Source organism: Nasonia vitripennis, assembly GCF_009193385.2.
Source record: "Nasonia vitripennis strain AsymCx chromosome 2 unlocalized genomic scaffold, Nvit_psr_1.1 chr2_random0010, whole genome shotgun sequence".
Taxonomy (NCBI): domain Eukaryota; kingdom Metazoa; phylum Arthropoda; class Insecta; order Hymenoptera; family Pteromalidae; genus Nasonia; species Nasonia vitripennis.
Genome location: NW_022279617.1, coordinates 1,517,705 through 1,540,549, shown reverse-complemented (window position 1 = coordinate 1,540,549; position 22,845 = coordinate 1,517,705). Strand labels below are relative to the sequence as shown.

Genomic DNA, 22,845 nt, shown 5'->3' with positions numbered 1-22,845 from the left:
TACAAACTACATGATTTGTCATCTCCAAACGTCAGTATGAGTGTTGATTTTGAATCAGAGACTGACTCACCTTCGGTTTCAAACACGGATGCACCTATGCAAGATAATCTTACAGATATTTTAACTGGACTTAAAAACAAATTCCAATCCCTGCCGGAGAACGATCCATTACGTGTCAGTATTCTTACTATTTTGCCCGAACACTGGGCAATACGTAAAATTATGAACCAATTTGGTGTGTCTCACAGAATGACTCGTAAAGCAAAACAGTTAAGAGAATCAGATGGAGTTTTGGCTTCTCCTGTTGCAAAACGTGGAAAAACATTACCTGCAGAAACTACTCAGAAAGTTGAAGATTTTTACGAAAATGATCTTAACAGCAGAATTATGCCAAATAAAAAAGATACCGTCAGTATTTATTTATATGGTGAACAAATAAAAGTGCAGAAAAGATTATTACTTACTGATATTAAGAACCTTCATAATCAATTTAAAGAATAGTTTCCTGAACATCCGATTGGGCTTACCAAGTTTGCGGAACTGAGACCAAAATGTTGTGTCTTTGCAGGATCCTCTGGTACACACAATGTATGTGTATGTACGATACACCAAAATTTCAAAGCGATGATTGACGCAGTAAATATAGAAAAAATCTTAAACAATATTCTGAAGAATTATAAAGATTGTTTGAATTTAGTTCTATGTGAGGACCCCAAACCAAGTTGTTATTTGAATGAATGCAAATTTTGTCCGGACATTCAAAAGTTTTCTAATTACGTTGAGAACATTATGGATGAGCACAATATTGATCAAGTAATCTTCAGCACGTGGCAATCAACCGATAGATACACTTTGATAAAACAATGCCTAACATCGCAAGAATTTATTGAAACTTTATGTTCTAGCCTAGAAAAGTTGATACCTCATCACTTCATCGATAAGGAACAATCAAAGTTTATTTCTGGGAAGAAAAATAATCTTTCAGATGAAGAGGTTCTTACTCAATTGGATTTTGCTGAGATCTATGCTTTTACAGCCCAAGATGCTGCACAGGCATTTCATTTTAATAATGATCAAAGTACGATTTTTCCTGCTGTTGTTTATTATAAATCTGAAGGCAAGCTAAAGCATTTCAGTACAGTATCTATGTCCGACTGTACTACTCATGATGCCACTGCAGTATACATAATCCAGCAAAAGCTTATACCTGAAATTCGCAAGGTTTGTCCCACAGTAAAAAAGGTAATATATGCTACTGATGGTGCTAAACAGCATTTTAAAAATCGTTATCAAATGAGTAGTTTAATGAGTCATAAGAGAGATTTTGGCATTGATGCTGAATGGCACTGTTTTGCAACAGCACACGGAAAAGGTAGTTGCGATGAAGTTGGAGCGATAGTAAAGAGAGAAGCTACAAGAGCGAGCTTACAAGCTGCAAAAAATAAAGCAATTCTAGATGTTAAAGCTCTTTATTCATGGGCTAATGGGCGATCATTCAATATAAAATTTTTCTTATACACCAAAAAAGATCACGAACAAACTCGTCAATTCCTAACAAAGAGATTTAAAAACTGTCCACCTGTCACAAACATACAAATGGGGCATGGATTTATCCCAGAAAATAATGAAACGTTGAAAGTCATGCATTACTCAAATGCCAATGAACCTAGGAACAGAGTAATTTATGATATCGGCGAAAGCCATTTATCACCAGTAAAAACTCCACGAACGAGGAGCCAGAATTGATAAGAGTGCACAAAATGTCATTAAAGATTGATTCATTTGGCTAATTTATATATTTTTTTCATCCACGCAGGCATATACATATACACAGAACAATAGAAAAATGTAAGTGCAAAATCCGCAGACAGATAATTCTAAATCTAATAGACCGGAAAAATATAAGATTCATGTGCACAAATACTGATTCCGATAATACATTTATAACCATTTACCTCACAAACCCCCATATCGATACTTTAAATTGATCTAAAATCATTTCTTGCGGTAAAATTGGTTTAGTGGCGGTATAATGATCCATCATTTTAAATTTTGAAATTTCGAGGTCAAGCTAAGATTCAATGACCCCGAAAACCCCCATATCGATACTTTAAACTGATCTAAAATCATTTGTTGCGGTAAAATTGGTTTGGTGGTGGTATAATGTCCGCCATTTTGGATCCACCATTTCGGATTTTGAAATGTCGAGGTTAAAACAAGATTCAGTGACCCTGAAAACCCCCATATCGATACTTTAAACTGATCAAAAATCATTTGTTGCGGTAAAATGGGTTTGGTGGAGGTATAATGTCCACCATTTTGATTCCGCCATTTTTGATTTTGGAATTCCGTCAGCATTGTCAATAATATGTCCTATCATGAGTTGTACATGCTTTTTGGTGGGATATTTCACAAATTAGAATATTTTTACTATTGTTTTTGTTGAATGTGCTATGAAAACGTGGGTTTCAGGCTCCATATTTTATGCGCCACATTGGATTTTTGAAAAGGCCAGAACTTTTTCAAAAGCCCTTGACCAGACGATCATTTTGAGACCTCAAACGTCTTGTTAGGTTAACCCAAATTTTGGGTGCACTGATGGTCCGGTTGACGTGAAACGTCCCATATATATCTTTATATATATTTTTATGAAAGTTGTTCTGTCATTCTTGTATATAACAGTGACATCTGCATCATGCTCTAGTAAGAGTTTGATCGAGTTGATTTACTCGTATAAAGCCTGTTCTTCTTCTGTAGCAATAGAAACTTTTCTTCTTATTCTGAGATTGTTCAGCTTTTTATCCAAGTGCTTTGTTTCACTGTACCGTCTTTGGAGCATTGACAGCACAACTCTCCTGTACATTTCTATCAAATCTAACTTTTACAGACTCTCTACGTTTGGTAGCTTTATGTACCTTTGAAATAACACTTCAGTTGAAAGCTGCACAGACCAAATTATGCGATGCCAAGTGCATGATGCCTCAAATTTCATGGCGATTCAAGCGTCTACAGCTCTGCAGAAGTGTAGATACCACCGATAGCACTGATAAGGAATGACATTAATTAATTGTCATTTATTTACTGTTTTATACTAGGTCCTTTACCAGTAGCACATATTTTAAAGGTATAGAAGTGCATAACTTGATGAATTGTACAATGCGTAGTATGAGTGGCATGATAAATATTCATGGAGTTCTTAGAAAATATAAACTAAATAGATTTTCCTTTTACTTTTTGCCTGCTGAATGGCCATGTAACCTGGTATAAGTATATTTAGTGATTCTCACATTACTGGTTTATAGATATAACGCAAACTCTTTATGCATACAGTTTGGTACACTCACTGCAATAATAGTTTTTTTTAAAATTCTTTCTTCGTCTTTATTCCTCTACACTCATAATGCAGCCAATATAAACATAAGTCACACTGGACTAACTTCCTTCTGCTTCTTTTTCACATAGTCTACATGTGTAAAATTTTTTCAACTTCTTTTGTTTAATTATCTGTTTAAGAAATGTTGAGGCTTCTTTATCAAGATGTTTATCAAGAACTTTTATGTTTACTTCTCTATCCATAAACGTATCAGTCAACACAGAAGAACTTAAATGTTTCAAATCATCTAGTTTTAATGTATAACTTCTTTCCAAAATATTTGGAATCCAATCCTCTTTAGTCAACAATTTTAGAAGAAGTATACATTGTTGCATTTTATTTTTGTTTGTATATGGCTGTAATTTTTGTGTACCAGCTGGTCTTCCACGAGTTCTTTTATTATTATCAATAACGACTATATCTTCTAAAACAGAAATGTTGTTTATAGATTGGCACACAAGTTTGCCCTCGGAAGCCTCCTCATCATCTAACAATGTAGAGCTAAATACATTATTCAATTTTCTTAATTCCTCTGTAAACATCTTTGAATCTTTCTCTTCTAGGTTTATATCTACATTGACTGAAAGATTTATAAAACATATATAATAATAATTAAAAATAAATATTATGTATCAATAATATATATAATTAAGGCTCAAACCATTGATATTTTCTGCGATAATGGCTGACTCCACTTGATTCTGCCATAGAGATATATTTATTGTATAGACTTGACAAAGGATAAGAAATAAGTTTAAAGCGAATTGCTCAACAATTTATATTATATTATATTAAGTATTATTTATTATGAAAACCTTTTTTATTTAAATTTCTATAATAGCATATTACGCATCTACGGAGGTAAAAACAAGTACTATCCTTGATGACAGTAAAATCAAAATAAATATATCAATATTAATGTAATTTAATAATAATGTATAAGGTTGTTAAAGCTCTTAAACTTTATATTAAACTTTTTTCATTGCGGCTGGGAATACAATAAATTTACAAATACTATTATGAGCTAAGGTATCCATATTTCTTTTTATTTAATAACATAACTATTCATAATTACATTTTTAAAACGTTTCATCGTCAATTTTATTAAAAGGAAATAAAATAATTCAATTATTCTTTCTTTTCCGCCTATAGTCGAGTCCATTTTCATAATTGGCGCGCGATGTGACAGTCATGACTGTCACGGGTCGCGTTCCGTCTATCGTCTACCATAAAACATGTGATCGACAAAGATCCACACCGACAAGTCATGTCTTCCATAACCACAAAGTTATATTCCACATATAAGCTAGAGGATATGGCCCCTGACAGACACTTTATAGTTCACAAGTTTTTACCCTTGTTTGAAGTAAGTGCATTTTTCTTTACTCTCAAAACAACACTGTAAAAAATGCTTTATAAAAATACAACGTGGTAGTAAAATTACAACCACTTTTTGATCTTGAGTAAGACAATTTCACTACTCTCAAAATTGTAAAAATACAAAATCTAGTAAATTAAAATATTTCCCTAGCAATTTTACTACCTGGTAGTAAAATAGCTATCTCCAGCATAGGTCGTATTCGTTTACTAGCATGACGGTAGTAATTTTACAACTGGTCAAAGTTTCGTTGTGAGTGTGGAATTTTGTGAAATTACAACCAGTCTTGTAAAATTAGATATGATATAGTGAATTTACAACTACTTACGCATGGGACGCCATCGTCGCCATTTTGAAAATTTATAACCGTTTTACTTCAACGGGAGAACGGGAGATCGTGCATAACTTATTTGCGTTTGCAGTCGAATAAAAGAGTCATTTCCACGAAAAAGGATTATTGACGCACAGAGTATACCAATTCTTCTTCAGTATGGGCATTTCAAGCAATTTGTAGATATGGACGAACTTCAAACAGATAATCAGAAAAACTTAGGTGCAATTTCAGTTATTTTTCAGCATTTTAATGAAAAATTTCAGAGCTTATTATTAACATCACCTGTAAGAAATTTTATTCTTTTAAAGTTAATTTTATTTAATAAATTACAATTTATTAATTAATTATATATATATATATATATATATATATATATATATATATATATATATATATATATATATATATATAAATATATTCTATAGGCAAGCACAGATATTGAATCTATAAAACTCAGTGAAGCATATCCTACAATTGTCATGACAGGTATCTATATATAATGTATGCATCAATGCATGTGTATGTTAATTATTGGCTTGTATGACTTACAAAATTTATTAAAACATTTTAGAAAAAGCTGGAGAAAATGATAATGATGCAGAGGATGAAGAGAAATATTTTCTTTTCATGGATCGTATACGTGTCACTGAAATAGACAGTTTTATAAATATCGTATTTATACTACTTGCATCGTATTTAGTTTTTAACCGATTATGGCCACCAGCGGTTAGCTGCTTTCTAGAATTCCTTCAGATGCATGAAGGTTATAGACGACAAAACCAGAAGCAAATCTAAAAAAATTACAGAAAAGGTCAATGCGTTTTTTAGAAAATTGGAAAATTTTTCATTGGAGCAATGAAGCATCCCTAATTTACAAATGTAGATTTAAAGTTTAAAATACAAATTATTTAATAAGTGTTTCTAAATTTGTTAAAAAATGATCTCAGTAACTTAATTTGCATGATGCAATTTTGTTGTGCGAAATGTTAATCAGAATATAAAAATTTAAAAAATTTCCTCGTTCAAAAAGTGTTAGGTTAAGTAAAGAGATGTGATCTTAATATTATTAATAACTTATTCACTTTCTTAATGTAATGTTATGTGTCATTACACTTATATATTTAAATATTAATGTAAAGATTCTGTTAAGAACAATATTGTTTTTATTACTGCAAGAATTGTTGAGGGTATGCGGGAGGATAACGCGAAGTAAAGATGCAAGACACTTATTGAAATACAAAAAGGCTTTATTCGAGAGGTGCTACTCGCTCGGGAGTTCGACTGAATATGGTCCTTACAGATCGGAGTTCGAAACGCCGCTAGGAGCGCGCGATGTCGTGTCATCCCCACTCTTATTGTCGGGTCTCATCGGAGGACGCTATACTAGTCTGAATATGTGTAGGACTTAGCCTATCGAAAACGCGAAAATACACACTAGATTTCAACACCCCCACTATTTGAGTGTTTTTGATGTCTCTCCTTTTCTTACATAGAACTTTCGATTGAGTACAATATTGAAAACCACAGATAAATTATAAGAATATAATAAACTGAATATTACAAACTGGTTACATTAATCGTAGAACACATTGAGTTGAATTTTTTAAAACTAAGAGCCTTCGTGAACACGTCTGCACACTGCTCGTTCGTATTAACATATCAATCAAACCATCACGCTGTTTCTCGCAAATGAATTGATAACGGGCGTCTATGTGTTTGGATCTGCGATGAAACTCCGGGTTTCGGGTCAGTTTAATCGCGCTCTGATTATCCACCAATAAAATCGTTGGTCCAACACATTGGCGTCCGATGTCGTATAATAGTTTACGAAGCCAAATAGCCTCTTTCGTTGCCTCGCTGGCCGCAATAAACTCTGCCTCGGTGGTGCTGAGGCTTACAGTACTTTGTCTTCTGGACGACCAGACTACACAATTTCCGTTCAGCAGGAATACATATCCGCTTGTTGATCGACGAGTTGCAATATCTCCGGCATAGTCCGCATCGGAATATCCGACCAGTCCACTATTCGCGCGATTATTACAAAATAATAATCCGAGGGAACGCGTCCCTTTTAAGTATCGCAAGATACGTTTAGCTGCGCGCCAATGCGATTCATCATAATTGTCGAGATACCTGCTGACCACACCGACCGCATACGTGATATCAGGTCGTGAGATCACTGATAGATATAACAATGACCCAACTAACTCGCGATAAGGGACTTTCAGTCCATCTTTGACGATCGGATACGTCAATTTCTCACTAGGGTCAGCGGGTGTTTTAACCTCATTAGCGTCTAACATTTCAAACCGTTTTAAAATCTTATTAATATAAGCCTCTTGGCTGATAAAAATACAATCATCGTGCTGTGAAATCTCCATGCCGACGAAGAAATTCAGGTTTGTTACGGTGATGTCGAATTCTTCCATCAAAACGCCAACTAATTCGTTGAGTACATTCTGATCGCGACATAACAAAAGCCCGTCGTCTACATACAATGCCAGATACACTTTACAACGCTTAAATAGTCCCGTGTATACGCATTTGTCAGCACTGCTTTGCACGAAATCCAGGCTTTTAATGAAAGTATCGAATCTTTCATTCCAGCATCGACCGGCCTGTTTTAAACCGTATATTGCTTTCTCAAGTTTTAGCGCAAATTTCTTGCAGTCTACATTTAGTCCGTCGGGGACTCGCATGTACAAATCTTCATTTAATTTGCTGTTCAAGTACGCAGTGCTTACATCGAAATGTAGAGAACAAAGCTTCTCTTCTGCAGCTATCGATAACAATATTCGCACGGACTCGTAACGAACCACGGGAGAAAATGTTTCGCTATAGTCCACACCGGCCTCCTGCGTGAAACCCTGCGCGCACAGTCATGCCTTATAGCGACACTGGTCAGTTTCTTTCGTAGATTTAATCCTAAAAACCCACTTGTGACCAACAAGCTTCTTCCCTTCCGGTTTCTTTACAATTTTCCAAGTTTTATTTTTCGCGTGGGCGTCAAGCTCCTCTTTTATAGCTTTTTCCCAAAATGGAGCATCTTCACAGTTCAACGCGTCTCTGTAATTTTCAGGTGTTTCGTAGAGTTTATCGTAAGCGACTTGACAAATTAGGCGGTTCGGCGATCGAATGTTTTCGCGAGGTCGCAGATCATATCGAACTCGTTCGACTTGAGGCTGATCGTCGCGAGCTGCCTCGGCGTTTGCTCCGCACTCGTTGTGTCGTCTGCCCCGCACTTTTACAGCTGGCTCAGCATTCTCGCCGATCTCGCGCCCGTTGTCATCGTCCGCTACGCGCTCATCGCCGCCGTCTATTACGCGTTCATCTTGTTCTTGAACATTGTCATAATTTAGTGTGTCGTCCCAAATCGGGATTGAAGTCGCTCCATCTGCCGCGTTTTTCCACGAGTTTTCATTAAAAAGCACGTTTCTCGAAACAGTAATCCTGCCTGTGTTCGAGTCGAACAACCTGTAGTTCTGCGAATCGTTTTCGTATCCAACAAGGGTTAATCGAACGGATTTTGCATCCCATTTCTTTCGCGAAACGTCTGGGACTAATACATATGCATCGCTCCCAAAAATCCGCATGTGCGACAGATCCGGCTTCTTGTTAAACCATAACTCGTACGGAGTTTTCGTCGGTGACATTGCCCCGATCGTTCGATTGAGTGTATACACGGCGGTATTAACCGCTTCGGCCCAAAGGCGACGCGGCAAGCCCCGCGCTAATAACATCGTCCGAGCGCACTCTACGATGGTACGCATCTCGCGTTCGGCTCGTCCGTTTTGCTCCGGCGTGTAAGGAGCCGAGAACAAAATCTTAATGCCTTGGGATGACAGGAAATCCTTGACACGCTTGTCTGTGTATTCAGTACCGTTGTCCGCGCGAACTATTTTTACGTCCTTACCGAAATGATTTTTGACGTGCAGCATATGATTTTTCAAAGCGTCATACGTGTCGCTTTTATGCTTCAGAAAATCAACACTTCGAAACCCCGATGATTCGTCTTTAAATAACACGAAAAATCTAGCACCACTGACCGATGTTGTCTGCATAGGCCCGCATAAGTCGGTGTGGACTACGTCGACGGGATTCACCTTCGCGCTTTTCTCGTGCGTTTTAAATGGTAGTTTAAACTGTTTTCCGGATGGACAGTCATCGCAAAAAAAATCGTTCTCTTTATCGAGCGATATGCCCGAGACCGCTTCGCATTTGACCATTTTTTCGATCGTGCTAGTGCTAACGTGGCCGAGACGCTCGTGCCACAATTTGGTTGAAGCTATACATACGCGGTTTACCTCGGCGCACTTCGATTTTATGAACATCGTTGTCAGATTGTTACGCTGTTTCAGGCCTTGTACGATGAGCTTGTTGTTCTTAGAATAAACGCACGCTTGATCGCCGGCGAGAACTACAGCATAGTTCAGCGCGGTACATACTCCGGCTGACAACAAGTTTTTCTTAAGAGACGGAGCGTATAAAACATTATTTATTTCGCCTTCCAGCCACTGACCGTTTACTAATCGTAGAATCTCAACCTTCCCACGCCCTTCGACCTTTACACGCGTATCGTCACCGAGCAAAACGTACTCGTCTCGCATAGGCGTGAATTCTGAAAACCACTCGCGTCGGCACGAGTAGTGGCGTGAGGCGCCACTATCGAGAATCCAGAGCTGGTCGTCGCTCGTTTCTCGGAACCAACTCTCGTCGCGACTCGAGCACAAAATTTGTTTTCGGTCTGTTCCACGGATTTCGCGATTCGACGAGGCGACTAACGTGCTAAAGTTTGTGGAATCTTGCCCGTCCTTGGGGGGATTCTTACAGTCGTCAGGCGCATTGCCTTTTTTTTTCTTATTTTTACGCTCGTTACAATTCTTTACGATGTGACCGCTCTTTTTACAAAAGTAACATATAATATCTTTCTTACTTTTCGTTTGATTACCGTTGTTAGATGAAGAATCTTTCTTGCCCTTGTTCTTAGAGAAGCTGGTGGTCGCGAGCGCGCTGGTCACGTCGTCCACGTTTTAGAGCCGGGATTCCTCGCGTAGAATTCTCTCACGTAGCTTCGTCAGGGTTTGATCTGCCTCTGGAACGCTGTCCCATGCTGAGATGAACGGGCTGTACTTCGACGGCAGGGTCCCGATGATTTTTGCCATTATCATGACATCAGAAATCGTCTCCCCGACATCCTTGAGCTGATTCGCGAGGTTCTCCACTTTCGCCATGTGCTGGGCCGCTGAGTCGCTTGGCGTCATTTTGTATTCGTGGAACCTCGTCGTCAAAGAGAGCTTGTTTGCAGCGCTTCTTTGTTCGTGGATGCTCGAAAGTTTTTCCCACATGGAATTGGCAGACGTGCACGTAATCAAATAGTCGAGTTGACTGTAATCCATCGATGAGGACAATATGAACATTGCCTTCGCGTCTCGTTTGATCCAGTCCGCCCTTGCAGCGGCGTTTGCCTCGGTGTCTTCAGGTTTAACTTCGGCGCCCTCAACAATCTTGATAAGGCCTTGAGACACGAAAATTACTCTCATTTGAAATTTCCACAATTGGAAATTTTGTCCGTTAAACTTCGTCACGTTTCGCAAATCCTGGGAGCTGATGTCCGACATTGTCGTTGATTTGCCAAGATAACGTGAACTTGTCAAACCAAAAGAAACGAGCGAGGAGTACGTTGCTTGAACAAACGTATGTCCAAAAAGTTTTTCAGCACTCTCACTGAACACTTCGCGTAAAGAAACTTCCTTCCTCGAGCCGCTGCGTGGCTGGGCCCATAACCTGTTGAGGGTATGCGGGAGGATAACGCGAAGTAAAGATGCAAGACACTTATTGAAATACAAAAAGGCTTTATTCGAGAGGTGCTACTCGCTCGGGAGTTCGACTGAATATGGTCCTTACAGATCGGAGTTCGAAACGCCGCTAGGAGCGCGCGATGTCGTGTCATCCCCACTCTTATTGTCGGGTCTCATCGGAGGACGCTATACTAGTCTGAATATGTGTAGGACTTAGCCTATCGAAAACGCGAAAATACACACTAGATTTCAACAAGAATAATACAAATAAATGTTCAAATAAATTATCCCTGTATATTATTATTATATTATTCTCCGAATAAATTAATTAGTTACTTGATTTTTTATTTTTATACATAAAAATTTTGAAAATGTGGTAAATTTGCTATTTTAATTGCGATTTCGCCTTTACGATATTAATTTTACTACCGCGCTGGTAACCTCTAAAGAAGAAAATAGAGTCGTCGTAAAATTACTAGACTGTTTGCGATTTTACTACTACAGTTGTAAAATTGTTACTAGTCTAGTGATTTAACTGTGCTGAGCATAGATCTGATTCATTTACTATGCTCATAATAGTAATTTTACAAAAAATGTTTTTGCAGTGAAAGCTCCGACGGTAATGTCAATGTTTATCTCAATACTTATTGCGTTTTCAGATAAGGAAAACACCTGCAAATCCGTTATTTAGCCAAGAAAAATTTCAATTTATAACATAACCTGGTGGTGAGTTTCTTGCATAATAGATTTTTAAAACTTTTGGCTCTGGCTTCTGATGGTGAATTTTTAGAGCAAAAGATACGACTCAATTCAAGGATGAAAGAATTTACATATAATCAAGTGTAAAGTTGGTTTCTTTTCGCTATCTTTCAAATAAGTCTACATACTCAAGAAAAAAAAGAAATTTACGAAATGTCAGAATCGAAAATAAGAATAAATAATGAATTTTCTTCTTGGGAAGATCTGTCTGCCAAACTGGCTTTATTTGAGAAATGCACACAACAAAAATTTACAACTTTTAATTGTTGCACGTTAGAAAACAGTCCGGTGCCTGGAAGCAACAATAGTTGTAAATATAAATGGATAAGGCTAAAGTGCAAATACGGTCCAATGAAGCACAAAAGTAGAAGTAAGGATATCAGAGAAACTAGGTATTTATTTTTATATTGACTTGTTATGATTTTCAAATCTATGATTATAATAATAAACTATTATATGTTATACATGATGTAACTTTATCAGAACTTTCAAGTTAGATTGTGACGCTTTTCTGTACATAACATTGACGAATGATAATCAAAAACTTATTATTAGAGATTTACAATTGAAACACAATGGACATGATGGTTCAGAGGTTCAAACTTTTTACTTACCATTTTTTATATTTCCATTATCAGTACATTGGCATTAATAAATTATTTTTTATTACAGCAATTCTATGTACACCTGCCCGATAATAGAAAGCTTAAAGAAGTTGAAAATAAAGAATTAGTAACTAAGTTACTTAAAATGGATTGCCCTAAAACTCGTATTCGAGATGAGATTTTAAATACGAGAAACATTCACATGAATGCTAAAGATGTACAAAATATAACCCAGAAGTTAAAATCTGAATCTGATGACAATTTAAATGAAGCTGTGAAACTGTTAAAAATGACTTACCGTAAGTTTTATGTTTCATTATTTATTATTTTACAAATATTCGAATAATATTTATTTACTACATTATGTTACATAATTTGCAAAATTAAATTCTAATAGATCCATTCTTTTATCCTATAACACAAAATTTCTTATTTACAGATGCAAATGTATCAGTTTTTTATGAAGAAGTTTTAAGCAATGGAAAAGTACAAAAAACTAGGACTATATTTTTCAACGGCAGAAATGAGAAAAGCTTTATTGGGATGGCCAGAAATCGTTTTTATGGATGGTACTCATAGTTTACTGAAAAGAAAATTGGTAACTATAATAGTAGCTGTCAGAGATTCCAGCAGTCACACCCATATAGTTGGTGTTGCGTTATTAGTTAATGAAGCTGCTTGTACTTTGCGCGTGATGTTAAATCACTTCCGAAAAGAGAACGAAGAAGCTAGCAAGAAAATTGAAGCTTTCATGACAGATAAGGATTTATGTGAAAGATCTGTGATAAAAGACATTTTTCCACACGTAGATTTATATATTTGTACTTTCCACGTGTTGAAAACTTTTTCAAGAACTATTACCACTGCAAACTGTTACAATGCCGCTACCCTAAGCGGGTCTTGGGCGCTGTCATCCAGATCGGACGGGTGGGTGCCTATCACCACTACACAGCGCGTCCTTAGGTTGCGGATAGAGGAACAGCCCCTGAGAAAGAGGTTAGCTGCGAATAAATTGAATAAGCAGCCGCGGACAGCCGATAGGAACAGGCGTGGGTGTGATGAGCCCACACTGTCGAACGCATTCATCTAGAAACACTACGCAAGCACCACGACAAGAAAAACACTTCACATTATCTCTTATCTCTCAATCTATCTCTTTCATCACACATTACAAAAATGGGCCAAAATCCTGCTGCCGAGGAGGATGCGGGAGCGATGACAACTGCCCCGAAAGGGGATGTGTAGAATGATTCGTCACTTGGTCTTACGCGGTAACGATGCCAGCAAAGGCGCGCTGCCTTGCAGGGGGGCGTTAGGATGCGAGAATGAAACCGTAGTGTGTCTGACGACGAATTGACACTGTCCTCGTCAAAGTCGGAAAGCTCTCATACTTACAAGGAAAGGTACCCAACCCGAACTCACCGATTTTGATGATTTTCATATATGTTGTAGAACATAAAAAAATAAGAGACACGTATTTTTTTTTATCGGCTAATTTTCACTTTTAAGGGGTAAAAACCTCCCCTAAAGTTAATCCCCAAAAAGCGTTTTTTTTAAATATCTCGACTTAAAATTAATATTTTTCAATGAAACAAATTGGAGGTTATTTCTTACAAAAAGAGCAAGTATTTCATGGTGATTTGAAGAGTAAGAGTAGCATCCCCTATTTTTTAGGGGTTGAAAACATATATTTTTTGGCATAATTTTATAATAAAAATGTTTAAACCGACTAAAAAAAATTGGAAAAAATGTTTAAACATCCTTAATAACAAAATTTAGTTGACGTCTTTCGGTGTTTTCATAAATATTACCCCTAAGGGGGTAAACCACCCCTAACACAAAATAACTGTAAATATGTAATTCAATACATAATATTTCGTAGAAAGTTTGTATATAGAGGTTTTCGAGGTCGCTGATTACAAATATATCAGATTTTGAAAATTCAAAATGGCGGATCCAATATGGCGGACGGAAATATCGAAAAAAAATTTTAACTTTCAAAAAAACTTGTTTACAAATGTGTGATCTTTGTAGCCTGTACATGTGAACTAAAGAGCCTTAAACCCTAAACCCCTAAAGAACAAATAGGCTAAATGGTTGTGCATTTTAACCAAACGACTCCAAACCCCTAACCTCCAGACAAGCCGAAGGCCTATGCTTTACCGTAGACACGAGTATAGACATATTACCGATATTTTATTCCATCATTTTGTATGTAACAAATAACGTCTCGTTTTATGTTTCAATCAAAGATTATTTATTTTTCTGCTTTTATAAATTAGCATAATTTCAAAAGTAATTTCATAAATTATAAAGTATTTCATAAATTGCATAATTATATAATTTTATAAATTCAAAAAGTCCACACTTTTTTGCAAATGAAAAAACATAGGTTAATAAAATTAGTTTATCAAACTCTTTTGCGTTTTGTAATAAAATTTAATGTTGTCAAACTTGGGAGTTTTTCATTGTTACAATTATTTCGTAAGCCAAACGTTTTTTAGATGAATTCTCGAAGTAATGATTATTGTATCTATAGTAAAATATTTACAGTCTGGAATTCCATAATAATACTATTTGATACGATTTAATGAATTTATCAAAAAATCTAAATTTAATAATAAATATTATTCTAATTATTATTATTATTTTTCATTATCATTGCTATTATCAGTATTACTGTTATTATTGCTATTGCAATTATGCTTATTCTTCTTCTTCTTCTTATTATTATTATATTACTATGATAATTTTTGTTATTGGTAAAAATACATAAAAGAATATTAATACTCGAACTTCATTTGCAATTAAAGAACACGTTGTTATTGAAAGGGAATTTTACATGCATTCATTAGTTTAATGAATGTTATCGTACATTCAATGATAATTCCACAGATAAATGTCTTTCACTCATAAAAGTTGTTGACAATATGTGCGAATCAGTATGTTCTTTTTTTAGATTGTTTTCATCGAGTGTTTACCTCAGCTGCCTGTGTTATTTTTTAGGCAGTGAGTGAGTTTTGTGGGTATTCTAGTTCGATGCCGGAAAGTACGAATAGTACGTTTTTTTGTTTGTCAGTGGTATCATACAGTTGTAGAAAATTTTCTTTAGTGATTTTATATAGATTTACATTATTCAATTTCAAAGTGAATAAAAGTTGAATAAAACCAAAAATAGAGTTTTCCGAACATCACAAAGTGGAACGAGAATTCTTCTCCAATGCATAAATTAATGATTTGATTCAATTTACATTCACTCGTTTTATTCTGGTAGAAATGTAGCAGTCGTGCCTTACATGCAAAAACACAGCTTGTATAAATTTTACCGCTTGTTTTCATTTTAGATTGAAAAATGAAAATTAATCCGTTAAACGTTCTAAACTTATTATTAGCATACTTTCAAGCGTTAAACATACCAGATAGTGTCACGAATTATCACGAAACAGAGTTGGCCGAAAAAATAAAAGAAATTTTAATAGATGCAACACATGATTTCAACGATGTAGAAATGATTACTGATGACTCTTTGGATTTTCAAGAAGAGTATAAAGACCATAATGTGGAAATAATTGAAGATGAAGTGCAACATCATTTTCCTGATCCGGATATAGCACCAACAAATCAATGTACAGCAGATAATGAAGAACTAGATTTTGAATACAAAAAAAGAGCTGTCGAATTTTGGAGAAGTAGCAAAACGAAGCAAAATTTAAGTCTCAAAACAGTGAAAAACAGATTCAAAAAAGTATCATCTATTAGTCAGCTACGTCGTTGGGCTCATTCAATTAATAAAGGTGGCACGTATAGAGAAAAAGTAGCACAAATTTGTCAGTATACCCTGGATAATTTTCAAGCAGCTCTCGACAGTGGTTCAATTATCCATGATGAACATATAATTTGATGGGCCTTACAAGCTAAAAAAGAAATTGGTTTTGATGATATTAGATTCAAAGCTTCTAAACATTGGTTACTCAAATTTAAGCAAGCACACCGAATAGTTTCTAGGAAAATAAATAAGTTCATAACAAGAAAAACACTAGAAAGTAGTGCAGAACTTACGGCTAAAGCTGAAGCATTTATCGATGACGTTAAATCGTGTATACCAAGGATTGGACTCGAAAATTTGTATAATACAGATCAGAGCGGATTTCAGCTAGAAATGCATTCTGGAAGAACATTAGCAGTAGAAGGAGAAAAACAAGTGCAATGTCTGGTACAGTCAATTTCAGCAACAACGCATAGTTATACTATACAGCCACTAATATCAGCTACTGGACAACTGTTGTCACCGCTATTTCTTGTTTTAAAGGAACCAAGTGGCAAGTTTGGCCCTATTGTAGAACAAAACATATTTAGACCAGAAAACGTGTACGTGGAAGCATCCAAATCTGGAAAATTAACAACAAGTAAGGGAACTGATAACAATTTTTACATTGTAATATCGTTAATCAGTTAATTAGTAAGTCGTTTAATTGCAGATCACTTCAAAATCTGGTTGGAAAAAATATTTTATCCCTATGTAGGCCATCACTCAATACTATTACTTGATTCTTGGAGTGGTCATTGTGACAAAGTTATAGAAGAAACAATGCCATAAAATAAAATTATTAACATAAAAAAATTCCAACTGGAACCCAGGAAAAATACAACCACTTGATGTCTATGGATTCCGTATTTGGAATAATATCATGATATGAATTTACATGTGAGAAATAATATAATTAAACTTCAATCATTGGTTCACAACCAACTGTCTTCACCGAGATATATAGATTTGTTTAAATATTCCTGGTATAAAAGCGGTTACGTCAATGAAAAACCAGATAAATTTGATAATCCTATAGATTTCAGTTTTGGAAAGTCTTGTGCAACACATTGTGAAATAGAAGGGTGCACAAACATTGCAATTGTACGATGTGGTTGGTGCAAAAAAGCATTGTGCTTTAAACACTTTTATGAGGACTACCATTATTGTAAAAACATCGTAAAATAATATATTTTATGCTCAATACAAAAAATGCACTATGGCAAAAGATAAAAGATTGTAGATTATTATTATACTCTAATATTATAAACAAAAATACATTATAAGTTGAATTTACAATAAAGGAATTTCAATAACATTCTGATAACAATTTCTACGGAAATTATAAAACTGCTTCACACACAGAATTTTCTTGTTTTAGGAATTTAGGAATTTGAGGTGGTTTGGTTAAAAAGCACAACCATTTAGCCTAATTGTTCTTTAGGGGTTTAGGGTTTAAGGCTCTTTAGTTCACATGTACAGGCTACAAAGATCACACATTTGTAAACAAGTTTTTTTGAAAGTTAAAATTTTTTTTCGACATTTTCGTCCACCACATTGGTTCCGCCATTTTGAATTTTCAAAATCTGATATCAGATTTGCAAAGAGCGATCTCGAAAACCCTTATATACAAACCTTCTACAAAATATTATGGATTGAAGTATACTTATAGTTATTTTGTGTTAGGGGTGGTTTACCCCCCTAAGGGGAAGTATCTATGAAAAAACCGAAAAACTTAATTTGTTTATTATAGATGTTTACAAATTTTTTCCAAATTTTTTAGTCGTTTAAAACTTTTTTATTATATAAAATTTTTTTTCGATATTTCCGTCCGTCATATTGGATCCGCCATTTTGAATTTTCAAAATCTGATATATTTGTAATCAGCGACCTCGAAAACCTCTATATACAAACTTTCTACGAAATATTATGTATTGAATTACATATTTACAGTTATTTTGTGTTAGGGGTGGTTTACCCCCTTAGGGGTAATATTTATGAAAACACCGAAAGACGTCAACTAAATTTTGTTATTAAGGATGTTTAAACATTTTTTCCAATTTTTTTTAGTCGGTTTAAACATTTTTATTATAAAATTATGCCAAAAAATATATGTTTTCAACCCCTAAAAAATAGGGGATGCTACTCTTACTCTTCAAATCACCATGAAATACTTGCTCTTTTTGTAAGAAATAACCTCCAATTTGTTTCATTGAAAAATATTAATTTTAAGTCGAGATATTTAAAAAAAAACGCTTTTTGGGGGTTAACTTTAGGGGAGGTTTTTACCCCTTAAAAGTGAAAGTTAGCCGATAAAAAAAAATACGTGTCTCTTATTTTTTTATGTTCTACAACATATATGAAAATCATCAAAATCGGTGAGTTCGGGTTGGGTACCTTTCCTTGTTAGTTCTAGAGAGGTATGGGGGTTATCACCTCTAGAACGGTGGACTCACCTGCGATCGGAACAGGATCCGAAGCGCGCGGGTTTAACATAACGTCATGGCTCAAAAAAATCAAATCCGAACCAAAAGGGACTTAAGGGTCGGAACTTGGAATGTTCGCAGTCTATACAGAGCAGGTGCGTTTAAAGAACTCGTAAAGGAAGCTGATAGGTATAATCTAGATTTGGTAGCAATACAGGAATCGCGGTGGCCAGATGGCGGAGTACTAGCATCGGGTAACTTCACGTACCTGTATGGGGCCGGGAGTGGGGGATCTCTAGGCACCGGATTTCTCGTAAGCAAAAGCATCATACATTCGGTTAAAAGTTTCAAATCCATCAATGATAGGCTCTCGTACATCATTATCGAAGGTGAATGGTATAGATATGTATTTATTAATGTACACTGTCCTACGGAGGACAAAGAAGAAGAAGCTAAGGATCTCTATTACGAAACTTTAGAGCAGGTAATCGACCAGTTCGCGTCTTACGACACAAGAATAGTATTAGGCGATTTCAATGCTAAAATAGGTAGGGAGGAAATGTTTAGGCCTACTATAGGTAAGGAAAGCCTGCACGAAGCCAGCAATGATAACGGTATTAGGGTCATAAATTTCGCGGCGGCAAAAGATCTTATAATCAAAACTACATGTTTTAAGCACAAGAACATACACAAGGCAACGTGGACATCTCCGGACGGGGCCACACAGAACCAAATTGATCATTTCCTCATTGAAAAAAGACGTCATACTAATGTTCTTGACGTAAGGGCTTACAGAGGGGCAGATAGCGACTCGGACCACTTCCTAGTAGTAGCCAAATTAAGAGCTAGACTAGTAGCGAATCAAAATAGTAAGCGAGCAAACAAGGTAGAAAGCTTCGATATTGAGAAACTACGAGATAGAACAGAGCGAATTAGGTACCAGATAGAAATTAATAACAGGTTTCAGGCACTTGAAGAAGCAAACACATCGCCGGAGGGGAATGACGAACCGAATAGCTTATGGGGGGACATCGAAAAAATGGTAAAAGAGGCTGCGAACAAAGTACTGGGTAAAAAGAAAAAGCCAAAGAGCAAACCATGGTTTGACGAAGAGTGCGAACTCTGGTTTGAAAGGCGCAAAAAGGCTAAATTAGATAGCTTACAAAATAGAAGCGATAGGACCGTAGAAGAGTATTCTAACGTAAGGAAACGGACGAGCGCGATCTACAGAAATAAGAAGCGCGAGTATCAAAAGAATCTTATTAGGAGAATAGAAACTAACAGTAAGGAAAATAACCCCCGCGAAATGTACAGAGGGATTAACGCCATCAGAAAGGGTTTTAGGAGTAGAGCGCAATTGATGAAGGATGAAAACGGGGACCTCGTAACAAATGACAACGAATTACTGTCGCTGTGGAAAAATTATTTCGATAAATTATTAAACGTGCACGAAAATAGCGAAGAATTAGGGGACGAAATTCACACTGCTGAATCCCACGTGGAGGAACCGAGCTACCAAGAAGTAGAGGCCGCGATTAAAAAACTAAAAAACAACAAAGCCGCGGGAAATGACTCTATACCAGCTGAGTTACTCAAATATGGGGGCGTCGAGCTCACTTTCAAAATCTATAAACTAGTATGTGCCATCTGGAAAAATGAAACAATACCCGAAAATTGGAAGGAATCTATCATTATACCGATTCTTAAAAAGGGGGATAAGACAGACTGCAATAACTATAGGGGTATTTCACTTTTAGCAACGTGCTACAAAGTTCTGTCAAACGTAATACAAGCAAGACTCACTCCATTCGCGGAAGATATAGTAGGAGATTATCAGTGCGGATTTCGGCGCAACAGATCGACGAGCGATCAAATGTTTACCATAAGACAGTTGTTAGAGAAAAAGTGGGAATTTTGCGAAACCATACACCAACTATTTATAGATTTTAAAAAAGCGCACGACTCTATTAAGCGAAGCAAAATGTATCAAATTCTAGTACTTCTCGGTGTAACGAAAAAACTCGTGAGATTAATTCAAATATCTCTGAACGGAAGCACGGGAAAAGTATGCGGTAATGTATCAGAACCCTTCATGATACGCGATGGTTTAAAACAAGGGGATGGACTCTCTACGGTGCTGTTCAACTTAACGTTAGAGTATGCCGTTAGAAAAATGCAGGTTGGCCAGATGGGCGCAACGCTTAATGGAACAACGCAGATACTAGGCTACACAGATGATTTGGATATACTGGGGGATTGTAGGGAAACGGTAGCAAGAAACGCGAAAATCCTCATAAAAGCGGTGGAGTATACAGGGTTAGAAGTGAGTGAATCAAAAACGAAGTACATGATTGTGGATAAGCTAGGCATCTGCAGAGGGGAGGAAGATTTCAGAGTTGGGAATTTTACTTTTGAAAGGTTAGCGAATTCAGGTATCTGGGTACGACCATAAATGATAGAAACGAGATTAATGTCGAAATAAATAAGAGACTCCATTCGGGTAATGCTTGCTTCTACGCCGTGAGTAATTTACTTAAGTCGAGACTGTTGTCTAAAAACGTTAAAATAAAAATATACAGGACAATAATACTGCCGGTGGTTCTGTACGGGTGCGAAACGTGGGCTCTCACTAAGCAGGCGGACAACCGTTTTAGGGTATTTGAAAATAAAGTCTTGCGAAAAATATACGGGCCGAAGAAAGATGAGGAAACCGGGGAATGGAGGAGACTACACAATGATGAGTTACACAATCTGTACGCGTCACCAAATATTAACAGAATAATAAAATCGCGCAGATTGGGATGGGCAGGGCACGTAGCGAGAATGGGAGACGACCGTACGGCAGCGCGTGTCATGAAGGGCAGGCCGATGGTAACGCGACCTCTAGGTAGACCTAGACGTAGATGGGAGGACAACGTAAAAGCGGATCTAGTAGAAATAGGACGGGTGGGTGTCGATCGCAGAGGTGCATCTTGGGTGGGATTGACACAAGATAGGGCAGCGTGGAAGGCTTGCGTAGATGAGGCGATGAACTTTCGAGTTCCAAATGCCATGTAAAAAAAAAAAAAAAAAAATTACCACTGCAAAAATGAAAGTTACTCCTATTGAAAGAGATACAGTTTTGAATTATCTAGATACACTGACGAAATGTGATTCAGTAGAAAAATATGATGCAGTATACAAAAAGTTTGAGAAGTTCTGCTCGACCATCAAAGAGCCTGAAAATGGTGTTCTAGACTATTACAATAAAAACTGGCATAAGAACAGAGATGAGTGGGTAAGATACGCTATGAGTCAAAAAAATTACGGAAATTACACGAATAATCCCGTAGAGTCAACCAATGCTCGAATCAAAGATGAAATCAAACATTTTAGTACATTTAAAGATTACATTGATGGTTTTTCGATATTATAAACGTCGAAATCAGACGATTAAAGAAAAAATAGGTCAAGATATTTTTAAGAGACCTACAAAACCATATTCTAAAAGTTCTGTGGAATATTGTTATCAACAAATATTAACACCCACTGCTTTTCAATTAGTTATGTTACAATATAAACGACACAGCCCGATGGTGTTTTTTGAAGTCAACAATTCATATGAATATTGCCTCATTAGATGTGGTTATGCAGTATTAAAAGTCACTAGTACAGTTTGTGAATGTACAGATTATACAAGTAGCAAATTACCTTGTAGACATATATTTGCTGTACGCAAACAATTTAATCTACCACTATATCAGAATAGCTTATGTCCGACTAGGTGGACAAAAGAGTACAATCAACTGCAGCATCCTGTGCTTCAATCACCAGTTCCAGTTGTACCAGATCAATTAAATTTGCCACCTGTCTATACATCATATAAAATAGATTCGCCAAAACCAACTACATTTAATCAGAGATTAAAAATAATGAGAGAAGTAGCTAATAATATTGTTCATATTGGTAGTTCATCCACTAACCAGCATTTTCAAAAAAGACTTGATTTATTGAGAATGATAGAGTCGGCATGGAGAGCGAATGTAGAAGTTGAAATTTGTGAAAATACCACTGCTGTGACGTATGAAGTACAAAATATTCATAGTGAAGACAGAGAAAATTTGAATGATAGTTACGTAATATCACCAGCAATGAAAGTTTCAGGGCGACCAAAAGGTATCACTAAAAGCACTATCAATATGAAGACAAAGAAAAAATAAAAGTATGTATTTAAAATATATATATAATATTTATATTAAATAATTTTTATGAAAATTAAGAAGAAATCATTTTAAGCAGTAACAATTAAGAACTTATTTCTGATCCCTGGGTGCACAATTTGCGTCAACCAGTAACTTGAGAATCACTAAAAATACTTATACCAGGTT

General features: G+C 36.1%; 2 protein-coding genes across 2 annotated transcripts in view; both read left to right on the top strand.

Moving 5' to 3' along the window:
• LOC100115042 (SET and MYND domain-containing protein 4) overlaps positions 1-22,845 on the top strand; it is a 656,582-nt gene that overhangs the window by 469,783 nt on the left and 163,954 nt on the right. The window lies entirely within an intron of this gene.
• LOC116416534 lies at positions 4,405-6,578 on the top strand. The gene is made up of 3 exons (XM_031925398.2): positions 4,405-5,369; positions 5,511-5,571; positions 5,657-6,578. Exons 1-3 carry the CDS (start codon positions 5,268-5,270, stop codon positions 5,878-5,880), a joined length of 387 nt encoding a protein of 128 aa, XP_031781258.1. The 5' UTR covers positions 4,405-5,267; the 3' UTR covers positions 5,881-6,578.

Coding starts and splice junctions, on each gene's coding strand:
- LOC116416534 (XM_031925398.2), top strand. CDS start 5,268: ATGGACGAACTTCAAACAGATAATCAGAAAAACTTAGGTGCAATTTCA. Junction 5,370..5,510: donor GCTTATTATTAACATCACCT/GTAAGAAATTTT, acceptor TATATTCTATAG/GCAAGCACAGATATTGAATC. Junction 5,572..5,656: donor TCCTACAATTGTCATGACAG/GTATCTATATAT, acceptor AAAACATTTTAG/AAAAAGCTGGAGAAAATGAT.